The 14862-nt window shown below is 38.3% G+C and overlaps 2 protein-coding genes across 7 annotated transcripts in view; one reads left to right on the top strand and one right to left on the bottom strand.

Moving 5' to 3' along the window:
* The window catches only part of LOC101743013 (ankyrin repeat and sterile alpha motif domain-containing protein 1B), a 181218-nt gene that overhangs the window by 132373 nt on the left and 33983 nt on the right, over positions 1 to 14862 (top strand). For all 6 annotated transcript variants that reach the window (XM_062672016.1, XM_012697209.4, XM_038015275.2 and 3 more), the window contains one exon: positions 3538 to 3812. In XM_062672016.1, the coding sequence (XP_062528000.1) occupies positions 3538 to 3812 (275 nt within the window). The remainder of the gene's footprint in view (positions 1 to 3537; positions 3813 to 14862) is intronic.
* LOC101737899 (collagenase) lies at positions 6775 to 14635 on the bottom strand. Its single transcript, XM_004922789.5, has 5 exons — positions 9058 to 14635; positions 7941 to 8208; positions 7686 to 7784; positions 7361 to 7560; positions 6775 to 6932 (listed from the first exon to the last, which is right to left on the bottom strand). Exons 1-5 carry the CDS (start codon positions 9253 to 9255, stop codon positions 6831 to 6833), a joined length of 867 nt encoding a protein of 288 aa, XP_004922846.1. The 5' UTR covers positions 9256 to 14635; the 3' UTR covers positions 6775 to 6830.

Here is a 14862-nt window from a genome sequence, read left to right as displayed (position 1 = left end):
GTTACATGTTAACAAATTTATGCAATTCAAATATCAATGACAATGTCACTTTATAAACATTTTTTTTGTATGAGCTTCAATTTTCGACTTGTTTTTGACTCAGAATGTAGTTTGAGAGAACTATTTATATACAAGGGGGCAATGATTTACTTAGAATTTTTTATACTTCTTAATAAGGTAAAGTTCTGTGAGCAACTTCTCTATGATTGTCTTAGTTACGCTGTCAAGGTATAATGTTAATTTAAAATTATAAAATATATAGGCTAAACTATTTCTAATTATGCACGTCCTAACAATACTCGAACCAACAAAGCTTATGCGTCGAATAATTAAAGTTCCCTAATAAAAAAGCTATCGCGAAGCTTGCTTAAATAGCCAAATACCTTAAATAGTTTTGATTTATCTTACATATCGATCTTAAATATTTGTAGATTGGTTTGTTCGTGTTCTGTGCGTCTAGTTTGATTCGATTGAAATTTTATACATTTTTCTTGGTTACCGCAGCGTAGATCAAAATTCCGACAACGTGCGATACGTAACGCGCGATTGTTTTTTTTTTTTTTTTTTGTAACTATTCTGAGACCTTAGAACTTGTATCTCAAGGTGAGTGGCGCATTTACGTTCCAGTAACCACTTAACACCAGATGGGCTGTGAGCTCGTCCACAAATATAGGAAAAAAAAAGAATAGCAATTTTTAAAGCGAAGTGGAAAATAATATTATTGTAGTATATTTAAATGATATATTTTTGTATGATATCTAGAATAGATATTGTTGTAAGATATCTACAATAGTGCCTAGAGCTGCCACCTAGGATGAATATATAAAATTAAATATGTAATACTCAGTCCATCATTTAACGTCGAACACGTTGTTTCACTAATAATACTGGATACATACATATGTACATACATACGTGTGTCATCTATAAATTCAAGGATTGTGTGCTTGTTTAAGTTTTCGGCAATTTCGTGACTTCAAATTACATAGGGTAACGAGAAACCGATTTCGTTTTTGGGACAGTTACATTTAAATAGATACAGTGAATATTTTTCACAAATGTAATTTACAACAATACAATTTTTTTTTAGCTAGCAAGCTAGTGTTAGCGAATTCGCTTGGCTGTGCTCCGTGAGCACGTCTAGACGTACGATGAGCTGGTATAATCCCTCGAGGCTACCAGAATAAGCAGGCAAAAAAAAAATTAAACCCGAATGATTGTGATTTTATAAAAACTGTAAAAAAAAATTAAGATTCCTATTATTCAGCATATGACCGTCGTTATGGCCGGTAGACTGTCGCTGGCTTTATATGAGATTGGTCAATTAGTAATTTATACTCGTAGTTTTTCGACACGTATTGTAAAAAATAAGTCCCAGAAATCTGCGCTTCGGTTTGACTGCGGGATCAGTTTAGTCACAACTTAAATATGGTGACTAAAGACAGTCATATATTTTTATAACGTAAGGGGTATTACGCATTGATAGATTGCATCTAAGTTTTCAAACACGCTTCCATGTGGCGGGTAGCGACTATGTGTTCCTAGTATTGCCGATATCCGTGAGTATCCATTGAAATTTCCCTTCAGGCGGCCTGTTGTAAATATTATGATACATATAAACATATCCGTGAATCGTCTAGTTTACACGCAGTCATAATAAGGTCGTTAGTAGTTAATGACGCCACAAAAGGCCACAATTATGCATTGTTCCTGCTTTTGTTTACTGTACCACTATCACTTTCTATACGGTGTGGGTGGGTATACATATAGGTACTCGTAGAGCTTGACTTTGGAGTACTTTTAGCCGATTTGAAAAGAAGAGGGAGGTTAATATCCGTTGTTTGTGAACCGACTTGAATTGTCTTGTTGTTTGAGATAGAATTTTCTCGATTTAGACCCATTGTTAAAAAAAATTTGATTAATTGGCGTAAGAGGTATTTTAATGGATATTTTTTTTAGTATATAAACGTTACCACGCTTTTTTACAATAAATTAATTTTCTATTTTTTTTTTGTTGTATTTTCTATAAAAGCGTGTTTTTTAGTTTTTTTTTTAAACTAGTTCTAGTTATTTTTCGTTTTTTTGTTTAAGTAGCATTATGTATCAAAAATTAATAATTAATGTACAATTGTACATTCACGCAAATACAACAGTTTTCAATTTGCTAAGTGAAAAAAAGAAGGCGCTCAAATAAATTTGTTCTTTTGATTGCCGAAAGTTAATAACTAATCCGACCTTTTGAACGGAGTCAAAATCATGTTCAAAGATTCCATTACATGCTAAAATAGATACTAACATGACCCGGTGGACCGAATGGTAAACAGTCGACGTCGCTCTAAACACGACATTACGGATCCTCCCGATCCATTAACGGTGCTAGCTTTTAGGCACCTCAAGCACCGGTCACCGTCCTCGCCGAACCCGTCGCTTGCGACGAAGGGCTCGCCGAGTAAATGAACCCATAGATACAGCCCACTGAGTTTCTCGCCGGATCTTCTCAGTGGGTCGCGTCTGGTGGTAGATTCTGCAAGGCACTGTTCTTGCTAGGGCCAGTGTTAGCAACACTCCCGGTTTGAGGCCCGTGAGCTCACCTACTAGCTCGGTGAATCTAGAATAACCCCTCGAGGTTACTAGAATAGGTAGGAAAAAAAAACATTCTTGGGAGTTCACGCACCCATCTAAATAAAAACTCTCTAAAGTAACTTATCTATCTAATTGGACAGTATCTGTTGTGCATAGTCAATGAACCATCTATCGGTTCACGCAGCCTTGTATGACTGGAGACCGGTTTGTTGGTGCCGTAAGCGAAACCTTGGCACCGTTGCCGATTGATCTGTTGATACGGTTTTCACTTTTATTCTATTGTATTGTATTGTTTTTTTTTTGTTTGAATTATTTTTCTTCATCGATTATTTACGTTATTGTAATGAGATTTTATCCTTAAAAACCTTTTTTTATCGTTATGTCACCAGTGTGCTTAGTGCGAGTTTTTAACGTTCTCGATAGCGTAAAAGTTAACGCGAATTTGTATGTAGTTGGAACACCGTCCCTGGCGACAAACGTAGGCAAACATTCCAACTCCATGTAAATTTGAGTTAACTTTTACGTTATCGAGAACGTTAAAAAACTCGCACTAAGCAAACTGTTTGATATAATGACGATTAAAGCAAAATGACAAAGGATGAAAGCCCCCACCACCGTTCTGTCTATTTATGCGGTGACATACGTGTCGGTTCGACCTCATGTCTCAAGATGGTGGCGACGTTCACGTTGTGATGCCTATGGGCTCCGATAGTCATTTAACATTGGGTGGAAAGATAATATAACTGGTAAAAAAATAAAAATAAATGTTGCAAATATGATTAATATTGAAAATATTATATGTTAAACCTTTAACACTCTCCTGTGAAATTAGTAAGTTTTGAGACTATACAGTTTTTATGCGAGAAGACGATACGATATGAAATACTACGCTAACTCAAGCTTATCCACATTATGTCCAGGAGTCGATGTGATTTTTTTGTTTTTGGTCACCAGGCCTCTTCAAAGGCTCCACGACAACGCTAGACGGGATCGGTCTTCGGCCGATGCCAGCCGAGAGGCCGAAAACGTTGCGAAAACTGAAATCAGTTTACGACGCTTCGCCGACAGAGCCGCCGGTCATCCACACGGCGACCCTGACCAGCAATGGACAGGCCCACGAAAGGAACATCAACGGTGTCGAAGACGAAGTCAGAAGAAGGAGCAACACCACCAGCTCAACGCATAGCGGGGATAAATCGCTGTCCATACTCAGTCCTTTTGACGAACAGGTAAGGTCCAGTTTAAATAACTTTTTTCTCCTACCCACTCCGAAAGTTCGGTTTGCCTCCCGCTGTACAGGGAAGAAAGTGTAACTTTTCCTCCCTGGGTACTGACAAGTGCGCATGCGCATTCGTGTCTACGTCTGCTCTCACGCACCTAAAATTATCCGCCATTATTGTGCTCGAGTTATTTCCAATATAGTGGTTAGTGTAAAAGTGAAATAAACAAAAGGCAATAAAATTTAATAGCGAAGTATTAAACAAAGATGAGTTCATCAGACAGTTCTTATTCAATTAGTAGTTTATTTATTATAAAAAAAAAGAACACAATATTCCTAACCTAAATGTACATGTTATTATCCGCAACATGCTTCGTCAAAAAGTACAATACTTACTTTCAGCTGCAAGCGTCGTCATAACTTAGTAGTAGTTTACTTAAAAATTAAAAAACCGTTAAATTGTTTTTTTATGAGTATGGGCATGAGTGAAATGTCCTACTTTTCTGCCTTGGTGCACAATGTACTATATTTTATCACTAGCGGCCCGCTCCGGCTCAGCTCGGATCTTTAACAAAAATTTCAACGATATTTGACGTTGTTTTATTTTTTTAAATAAAATAACACTCTTATTGCGGCATAACTATAATAGTTAGACATATGTTGTCGCGACACTTTTTGTAAGTAATAATGTGTTCTACAAACTTGTAGTACATTATTTTATTCTATCTTGCGTTGTTTTCGAAGGGCACACGATGTAAAAAATATTTTAGGTAATTTTTCAAAAAATATCTATGTTACTATGTCACTTGGGAATAGTGTAGCTTCCAAACAGTGAAATATTTTTTTAAATCGGTTCAGTAGTTTCGGAGCCTATTCAATACAAACAAACAAACAAATCTTTCCTCTTTATAGTATTATTATAGATTATAGATTATAGATTTCTTCACATAAAAAACACATTTTCAGCTTAGTGAATGCTATATAATTACAGCTTACGTAATAAAAGGATGAAGTTAAATTTAAATTATCACCAAACAAAATATGAACACATCACAAAAGTCACAAGGAGATAGCTTAGTGAATCGATCACAGGTTGAGTAAATTGCGTAAATTATTCTTGAATTTTTTTAATTAAGAGACTCAAAGTGCATAATTAGATAGTCCGGCTATTTCAATAAGATTTTATAGTTGAGCAGATTTTTATCTATTTCTTTTAAGCCAGATTAAGCAGTAACGCGTTTCGGTTTAAAGATGATCCCCGTTAAAATTGTCTTCATCCCGAGAGTATGCAAGGTTTTTATTTTTGAAGTGAAGTAGTAATGCGTTTCGGTTTGAAGGGTGGGGCAGCCGTTGTAACTATGCTGTATACCTTAGAACTTTTATCTCAAGGTGGGTGGCGCATTTACGTTGTAGATGTCTATGGGCTCCAGTAACCACGTAACACCAGGTGGGCTGTGAGATCGTGCGTCCATTTAAGCAATAAAAAAAAAAACCGTACCTAATCATTGGTAGCCTAAGAGGCTATTCCAACCACGCCCGGACCGGTAGGTTCAACATATCAGAAATGCTAATATTGATCCTATTGATCTTAGAAAGAGCAGTCCTTTGCTGAATCTACTACCGGATCGAAATACCGACTCACTGTGAACCCACTCAGTGGATTGCGTCTATGGAAGGTTTTTGTGTGGTGGTGGTGGTGGTGGTCTACAAAAAAGACAAATTCAATTCGAACCTCGCCGCATGGCATCTTAATATCGCAAACAGCGACAAAGGCAGGAAACGAAATGCCCTAAACACATGTTTGAAGATAACTTAATTTATACTCACGAACGTACTCGATAATTTCGTAACTGCGACACACGCACTTAATTTCATATTCAAATTTGACTTTTAAATTGGCAATTCGCGCTTTCAACCGAATCCCGTGTCCCGTTATGATCTGCGCCGCGTATTGTAATTAGAATTTTGAAGTCGCCATGGCCTAAAGGATAAGACGTCCGGTGCAATCGTATCTAGCGATGCACCCGTGTTCGAATCCCGCAGGCGAATACCAATTTTTCTGATGAAATACGTAATTAGGAAATGTTCACGATTGACTTCCACGGTGAAGGAATAACATCGTGTTATAAAAATGATAACCGCAAAATTATAATTTGCGTAATCACTGATGGTAGGACCTCTTGTGAGTCCGCACGGGTAGGTACCACCACCCTGCCTATTTCTGCCGTGAAGGAGTAATGCGTTTCGGTTTGAAGGGTGGGTTAGCCGTTGTAATTATACTTGAGACCTTAGAACTTATATCTCAAGGTGGGTGGCGCATTTACGTTGTGGATGTCTATGGGGTCCAGTAACCACTTAACACTAGTTGGGCTGTGAGTTCGTCCACCCATCTAGGCAATAAAAAAAACGATATAGAAGATATTATATTTGCAATCATTGTTTTTGAAAGTACTAATCTGTGAGAACACCCGACTGCCAACATTCCCACCTTGATTCGTCTTATACTTACTCAGTTTCTATGGTTCTCCGCTGATTGGTTTACATGGGCTACAAAACAAAATAGAAAATAAATAGTTAAATTTTGAGCTTATCGAAAATCAGGGCCTTTATCCTCCCCTCCATGTGGTGCTTTGATTGATGTATTCGCAGTCCCTAATAGTTTGACACTGAAAATTCAATCGTACCCGATCTGTATCGTTTGACTTTTTCAGGATTTACATTTCGATTCTGCATGGATAAATCATTACCATCGCAACTGTGTTCAAGAACGCTATTCATAAATGTTAGGTTCCTAGTTGAACAATGTAGTGACGAGTTAATATAAACTAATGGTATTTCGAACGATAAAAAGTTTCGGGGTGTAATGCCCATTTTTGTAACATGATCACTATATCAGTTACTTTTTATAGGTATGTATGTTTATACGTAATCGAAAACTTGAAGGTAAAAGCTGGAGGCTCTATGCAAAATACTTTTGTGGTTTATTGCAATCGCATGTACTTGTTTATTCATGATTTTCTAATAAAATTTATAATCTAGCCCGGATCCAGTTGTTGTAAGCAGTGACGCGAGAATACCCGCCAGGGTTACGAGACTCGCATCGATGATGTCCAAACATTACAACGCCAATCTGAAAAAAAAAAAAACATTCTTACTAAAAGCTTAGCTAAAGGAATACTACAGAGTGACCAGCTAATGAAGAACAGATGAAGGCTATCTCTCTAATTGTCAAAATATTAGAAGACGTCACATTTTTTTATTGCCCTATTAGGCAGACGAGCGTACGACCCACCTGATGGTGAGTGGTTATCGTCGCTCATGGACGTCAACATTACCAGGAGCAGAGCCAAGCCACCGCCTGCCGTTAAGTACTGTCCACGTGAAGATTTCTCTTATCATGAAGAGATACTTTATTTCATTGTTTTGTTTGCGATTTATTAATCGTCTAAGCAGTGTTGAGCTATCGTTCGGTCTTACGATACAAGATACATCAATCGTTTATTTTATGTTCGCGATATTCTTGTTTCCGATTTGCAAAATTTACTGCGAGTAACCTACCAACACTCTCCGATTATTGTTGACAATGGATAAAGGTCCGCCAGAGTCGCTGCCGCAGATATTACGACCTTCAGCTCCGCTTGTACAGATAATAGTGTCCCGGACCATAGATCCAAAAACATTTCTACATTCATTGTTGGTAATAACTCGGACGGTTGCCACTCTCTTCGCTTGATCTGGTCTGATGTTGTGTTGAGAACCTGTAAACCATTAATGCATTGCAGTAAATTGAATATTTTCGGTTGTCAATCGTTAGTTCTTCAAAAACAAGTTCATTGATAAAAGTAACATTGAAATACTTTGAGAAATGTTTAAAAAGACATACCGTCACCGGTTCTTCCGTAACCGGAAACCTGTGCCGAGGTTCCAACGAAATTGTTGTTAAGAAGAGATCCAGATGGTAAAGTTATTGCCTGAATAGCATCTGAAAGAACGTTCGAGATTTTTAACGAAAAACCCAACTTGATAGAATATATATTAAAAATCATTACTAAAAGATCGTCATCCGATAATAAAGATTGAGAAAAATGTACTTTAAATGAGTTAAACAAAAACGAAAAAAAAAGAACATACTACTTACTGGTATATCCCACCCGATTGTGGGTGATTACGGCTATGTCGTTGATTAAATTTCTTGGATCCCAATTTTCATGCATCCGTACGTTTGTGGTGCGCACTCTAACACCTCCAGTAAAAACAGTGATTGTTCCAAAGGCCATTGTGAATGATAATGCTTGTCTAACTCCATCAAACCAACAGTGAGCAGCTGTGAGAGACCTCGTGTTACTGAGCATAGATGAACCGCATACTGAATTAGCACTGCCCCGTATTTCTATGACTAAACCGACCTGTCAATCATAAATTACCGTTTAACGTCTGTAGGCTAAATAAAATAAATAAATGTATCAACTTATTAAATAACTTTAAGTTAGGTTTCTCTACTTTGTTACTCTACGTTGTTGAAACCGTACAAAGTTGAGAAGAAGTCCACTTACACTCCCAAAACACAAATCTCCTTATCAAAAGTGCTTAGAAAATGAAATGAAATGAATAAGGAAATTAACTGGTGTCGCGTGCCACAGAATCAGAATTAGCATCACCTACCATCACAAACCGCGTGGTCCCTAAACGCGGAAACCATATAGAAGGTTCGGCTTCTGGCCCCAAAAAAAGTTGCTGGCATTTTTTATTTTTTTATTTTATTGCTTAGATGGATGGACGAGCTCACAGCCCACCTGGTGTTAAGTGGTTACTGGAGCCCATAGACATCTACAACGTAAATGCGCCACCCACCTTGAGATATAAGTTCTAAGGTCTCAGTATAGTTACAACGGCTGCCCCACCCTTCAAACCAAAACGCATTACTGCTTCACGGCGGAAATAGGCGGGGTGGTGGTACCTACCCGTGCGGACTCCCAAGAGGTCCTACCACCAGTGATTACGCAAATTATAATTTTGCGGGTTTGATTTTTATTACACGATGTTATTCCTTCACCGTGGAAGTCAATCGTGAACATTTGTTGAGTACGTATTACATTAGAAAAATTGGTACCCGCCTGCGGGATTCGAACACCGGTGCATCGCTACATACGAATGCACCGGACGTCTTATCCTTTAGGCCACAACGACTTCAAAATAAACATTTATGCTATCGATTAATCTTACGGCAAATAAAAAAATTGGTAGAAAATATTTACCATGTACGGGTGAGCACCCAAACGAGCAAGATTTCCATTCACAATTCTAGATCCATCAAAGTCTCGGGCTTCCTCCGATTTCTTGAGACTTTCTGCCAGAGGAATTCCAACCGTATCATGGTAGGGCAGCATGGCTGGAAGAAGACCCGCTGACGCCAACGAGACCGCGCCCAAAAAAATCAATAGCAACACCTTCATAGTGACAATCCTTAAAGATGACAAGTCGACGTGCACTTGATTGTTTTATATCAAATAATATCTTATCGCATGCTAATTATCGTATCGTTTATATGCGTATAATAATTTAAATCTTGATCCGTGATTGATTGATAAGATACGGGGCAGAAGTTAAAGTTAAATGGTTCCGTATAAACCTCCGTAGCAGGCAGACGAGCATACGGCCCGCCTGATGGTAAGTGGTTACCGTCGCTCATGGTCGTCAGCAATGGCAGGGGCAGAGCCAAGCCGCTGCCTACCGTTACTTGTTGCTTATTGTACTATTAGTTTCCTAAATGAGAAAGAAATAAGAAAACGAAGAAAGAAATAAGAAAACGAAGAAAAAATACTGTATATAAAAAGATGCAAATTGCACATGCAAAATGATTTTATGAATTTGACAGTTCTTGCGGCGACTTAAAATTTTATTTTAATAAATTAGTCGAATAATGTCTTAAAGATTAGCATTGTTGGTGGAAAAAGAAGACGTGTATTCAATAAATATTATTTTGTTAGGTGACATAATAGTAGGCATAATAGTGTGCTGGTGGTATAGGGCCTCTTGTGAGTCCGCACGGATAGGTACCACCATCCCGCCTATTTCTACCGTGAAGCAGTAATGCGTTTCGGTTTGAAGGGTGGGGCAGCCGTTGTAACTAATATATACTGAGACCTTAGAACTTATCTCAATGTGGGTGGCGCATTTACGTTATAGATGTCTATGAGCTCCAGTATATACTTAACACCAGGTGGGCTGTGAGCTCGTCCACTCATCTAAGCAATAAAAAAAGAGGCAAAATTCACCATCCTTTATCTGTTGCGGCTTTAGTTAAGTATGATTTTTATTGGCACAGCTCGACACACGGGGTCATAGTTAGCTTATAGCATAGCTTAGGTAGTAAAAAAAGAAAGCAGATATAGAAACGTCAATTCCGCCCCCAAATTTTAGAAACCAAGTCAAATCTGACAATATATTGTTTAGGACAGCATCTTTGGCTTCCCAGTCCGTGTGATACAAAATTATGTTTATGACCAACTCGTTCAAAGTTAAAACCATTGTAGAAATTAAGAAAAATACCAAAACTATGCAGTTTTAAAATCAAAATATTAAAAAATATTAAAAAACACGTGTCGCACTCGGGGAATGCTGCGGTAAAGCTAATTGCATAGCATTTTTTATCAACGTATGGAATTATGATTATACAATAAAAAAATAATATTAAAACAATAATAAGTCCACGCTATATTTATAAACATTAACAAAAGCAAAACACTAACTGTCCCCTTCACACTCACACGCTAGACCGCGCGAAAGAGAGATGGGCAGACTTTTTATGACGCGCATGCAGTGCGACGTCACGCCGCGCGCTTATTCACAAACACTACACAAGCGCAACGTGTGAATGTGTTGAACGCGATAAAAATATAATCCATCAATTTTTTTACGATTTATCAATATATCAGTTTAGAATAAAATTCAATTATATAAAAATTTATGATTTCCCGTTTGGATTTCCCAATTGTTTTTTTTTTTGTAGTAGAGATTTGTAGTATTTAGATCAAAATCTGTCCGATCGCAGTACATTGTTGCGACCAAAAATTATTAAAATATTTTAAAACGTCTACCTTTTCATGCGATGATTGAACGTTGAAGACGACTAACAAATCTTTGTTTTCGTCATTATGTCTGTACGTTAATTTCTAAGCGGTAATTTCTGTCCACTGAGTTTCTCACCGGATCTTCTCAGTGGGTCGAGTTTCCGATCCGGTGATAGATTCTGCGAAGCACTACTCTTGCTAGGGCCAGTATTAGCAACACTCCGGTTTGAGCCCCGAGAGCTCACCTACACGGTAGGGTAACGCTGATATAGCCTCTCAAGGCTATCAGCATAGGCAGAAAAAAAAAGATAATTTCTTTTGGTCTATTGCGTAGACGGGCAAACGAATTCACTGCCTACGTAGTGCTAAATGGTTACCGGAACCCAATATGACATAGTGAATGTTACCACTGACCTTGAAACTGAGGTATTTGCGTAAATTAGAATTTTTTCGAGTTTAATTTTTATTGCAGGGTTTCCTTCTTCGTTCAAGTTGTTCATGAACATGAGTTATGTATGTATGTATTTCACTAGAAAAGTTGTTAGCTGCTTATTAGATTTTAATGTCGGTATAGTCGCATTGCTTAGTACGAGTTCATTGGTCGGTCTTCTCCTTAAGGTCAATTTAAGGAGCTATTAACTACAGCTCATAGGCAACGCAATATTCCTTATGATACTGACGTCGAGGCTTCAACTCCATTGAAATAAGTGGCGTCCCGGCGCCCCGGCGAGTAAGCACGCCGCCTCGTAGGAGCCGGTGCGGTATCCAGGGACCGCAGCACAGTGACATTCTCGCGGGTCTGGGCGCGGCACCAAACAGGAACGCGTAAAGTGCCATCGACCGCACCACCCCCATGTATAGGCGGCACACTAACTGATTAGGACCCCCGACGTTCGGAAGAAGCCGACTCGAAGAGCCGTTTTAAAACGAGCGCGGAAGTTCCATGGACTATCCAATTCGAGGCCGAGGTACTTGAGACCGGTCACCCCGACCCCGATGCGAACCCCTCCGATCACGAGGTGGGCACCCGGTGGCGGCGCACGTCTCGTCCCGTGAAAAAGCAGGGTCTGGGTTTTGTCGAGCGCCACCTCGAGCCCCAACCTTCGGATCCTTGTGACGACGAGTGCCACGCCTGCGCAAGCCAGACGGGCAGACTCTCGGTAGTCCCTCCCCGGAGCCACGACCAACGAAGCAGACTACACTCAGGCCGGGGAGGAGACCTCGTAGGGCCCAGTCGAAGCCGATGCTCCACAGCAAGGGGCCCAGGACAGACTCCTGCAGGACATCGCGCTCGAAGGGGGAGGCGGTATGCCACCCCACCGTGTCCGTCACATTCTATCATTTTTTAATTTATTTAACAGATATATAAAGAGATGTCAGATAATCTGTTTAGGTATACATATATTTTCCTAATGTACCCAAACAGAACTTTTTGGCGGGAACGCGAGGAGTGAAGTTGTGTGATTTGTTTTATTTTGTCTATTTAGTGTTTCTTCAGGTTTAAATGTGTAATAACGGTGGTTTATTAACTGTTTAATATCTGTGACAGTGCACAAATGTGGGAAAATGAAACAAAGCCGCTGGACGTAACTTCTCGGGATCCTCCAAAAAGTCCACTGAAAATATCTCAGTAAATGACCAACCATTTTACTGAGATTATATTTCATCCCATATCATCTCATCTCATTTCATTTAATTTCATCCCAGTTGATTGATGTCTCAAATTAATCATCTTCATTTCATTTCACTTCATATTATCATTTTGCATAAAAGTATCCCATCATGTCATGTTTCATATTATTAATCAACTTCATTTCATTTCATAGTATCATATTTCATAAAATAAAAAAATATATAAAAGATTAGGCTGTATGGTACGACACTTTTGCCTTTCCATTTGGATAAATAAAACTACTACTACTACTGTACCCAAACAATGACAAAGGCAGGAAACGAAATGCCCTAAACACATGTTTGAAGATAACTTAATTTATACTCACGAACGTAAGGTGCCCGATAATATCGTTACTGCGGCACACACAATTTCATGTTCAAATTTGACTTTAAATTGGCAATTCGCCCTTTCAAACGAATGCCTTGTCCCGTTATGATCCGGGCCGCATATTGTAATTAGAATATTTTCATTCTTTCATTATTGGTTTAATTCGTTCATTCTATAATGTTTATAACTATTGAAAGAAGTAATCAGTTGTAGTCAAATGTTGTCCAATTGGTATCAGGTGGTGGTTAAGAGCATATATAATTTAAGAATAATTGTACCAGGGTATTGCTAAATAATTCTAGTAACAGTAATCAATTTAATTATATTTAAAAATATATAAATAAAATACGACTTGCATATTATATTTACAATAATTGTTTTTAAAAGTGCCAATCTGTGAGAACATCCGACTGCCAACATTCCCACTTTGATTCAACTTACATTTACTCAGTTTCTGTGCTGATTGGTTTACGTGTGGTGCTTTGATTGATATATTCGCAGTCCCTAATAGTTTGACACTGAAAATTCGATCCCACCCGATCTGTATCGTTTGACTTTTTACGGATTTACATTTCGATTCTTCTTCTTTACCATCGAAACTGCGTTCAAGAATGTTATTCATAAATGTCAGGTGTAAATGTAAGGTTCCTAGCTGAACAATGTAGTGACGAGTTAATATAAACTAATGATATTTCGAACGACAAGAAGGTTCGGGGTGAAATGTCCATTTTTGTAGCATGATCACTATATCAGCTACTTTTTATAGGTATGTTTATACTTAGTCTGGCCATAAATACTGTTACAATTAAAAATAAACAAAATATTACATTTGAATTTGGAATCTGTCATTTTTATATGATTGCTCATTGAGTTTTCTCATTTTGGCGCCAATACATTGTACAATATTTTGCGATATTAAAATGGAGTGGGGTGATAAAGAGAACCGAATCGCTATGATTGCATTACACAAAGTAGGTATGGAGCCAAATGCAATTTTTAAAACTCTCCATACGCTTGGTATTAGTAAAATGCTTGTGTACCGGGCTATTAATAGGTGCAATGAGACCTCCTCTGTTTGTGACAGAAAAAGATCTGGCGGTCCACGTAGTGTTCGTAAGAAAAAGGTGGTCAAAGCAGTAAGGGAAAGAATTCGAAGAAATCCTGTCCGAAAGCAAAAGATTTTATCTCGGGAGATGAACATAACACCTAGAACCATGTCGCGTATTTTAAAAGATGACTTAGGACTTGCAGCCTATAAGAGACGTACTGGTCATTTCTTAACTGATAATTTAAAAGAGAATAGGGTGGTAAAGTCGAAACAACTACTGAAGCGGTACGCAAAGGGAGGTCATAGAAAAAAATGTATACGGATGAGAATTTTTTTACAATTGAGCAACATTTTAACAAACAAAATGACCGTGTTTATGCTCAAAGCTCTAAGGAAGCTTCCTAATTAGTTGACAGAGTGCAACGTGGGCACTATCCGACTTCAGTGATGGTTTGGTGGGTTATTAGCTATGAAGGAGTGACTGATCCATACTTTTGTGAAAAAGGTATCAAAACATCAGCACAAGTGTATCAAGATACCATTCTTGACAAGGTAGTGAAGCCCCTTAACAACACCATGTTCAATAATCAAAAATGGTCCTTCCAGCAAGACTCGGCGCCAGGTCATAAAGCTCGGTCTACGCAGTCTTGGTTGGAAACGAACGTTTCGGACTTCATCAGAGCTGAAGACTGGCCGTCGTCTAGTCCCGATCTTAATCCGCTGGATTATGATTTATGGTCAGTTTTAGAGAGTACGGCTTGATCTAAACGCCATGATAATTTGGAGTCCCTAAAACAATCCGTACGATTGGCAGTGAAAAATTTTCAATGGAGACCACTCCGAATAAGCTTTTTATACTTTAAATTGTTTTATATTTATGTATTAAACTAACACACTGTAAAAGTAATAAATGTTATTTGCAATGTAATTTTTTTTGTTT

This window comes from Bombyx mori, chromosome 14, assembly GCF_030269925.1.
Source record: "Bombyx mori chromosome 14, ASM3026992v2".
NCBI lineage: Eukaryota > Metazoa > Arthropoda > Insecta > Lepidoptera > Bombycidae > Bombyx > Bombyx mori.
The sequence above is the reverse complement of the archived record's forward strand: the minus strand, read 5'-3'. Positions and strand labels throughout refer to the sequence as shown.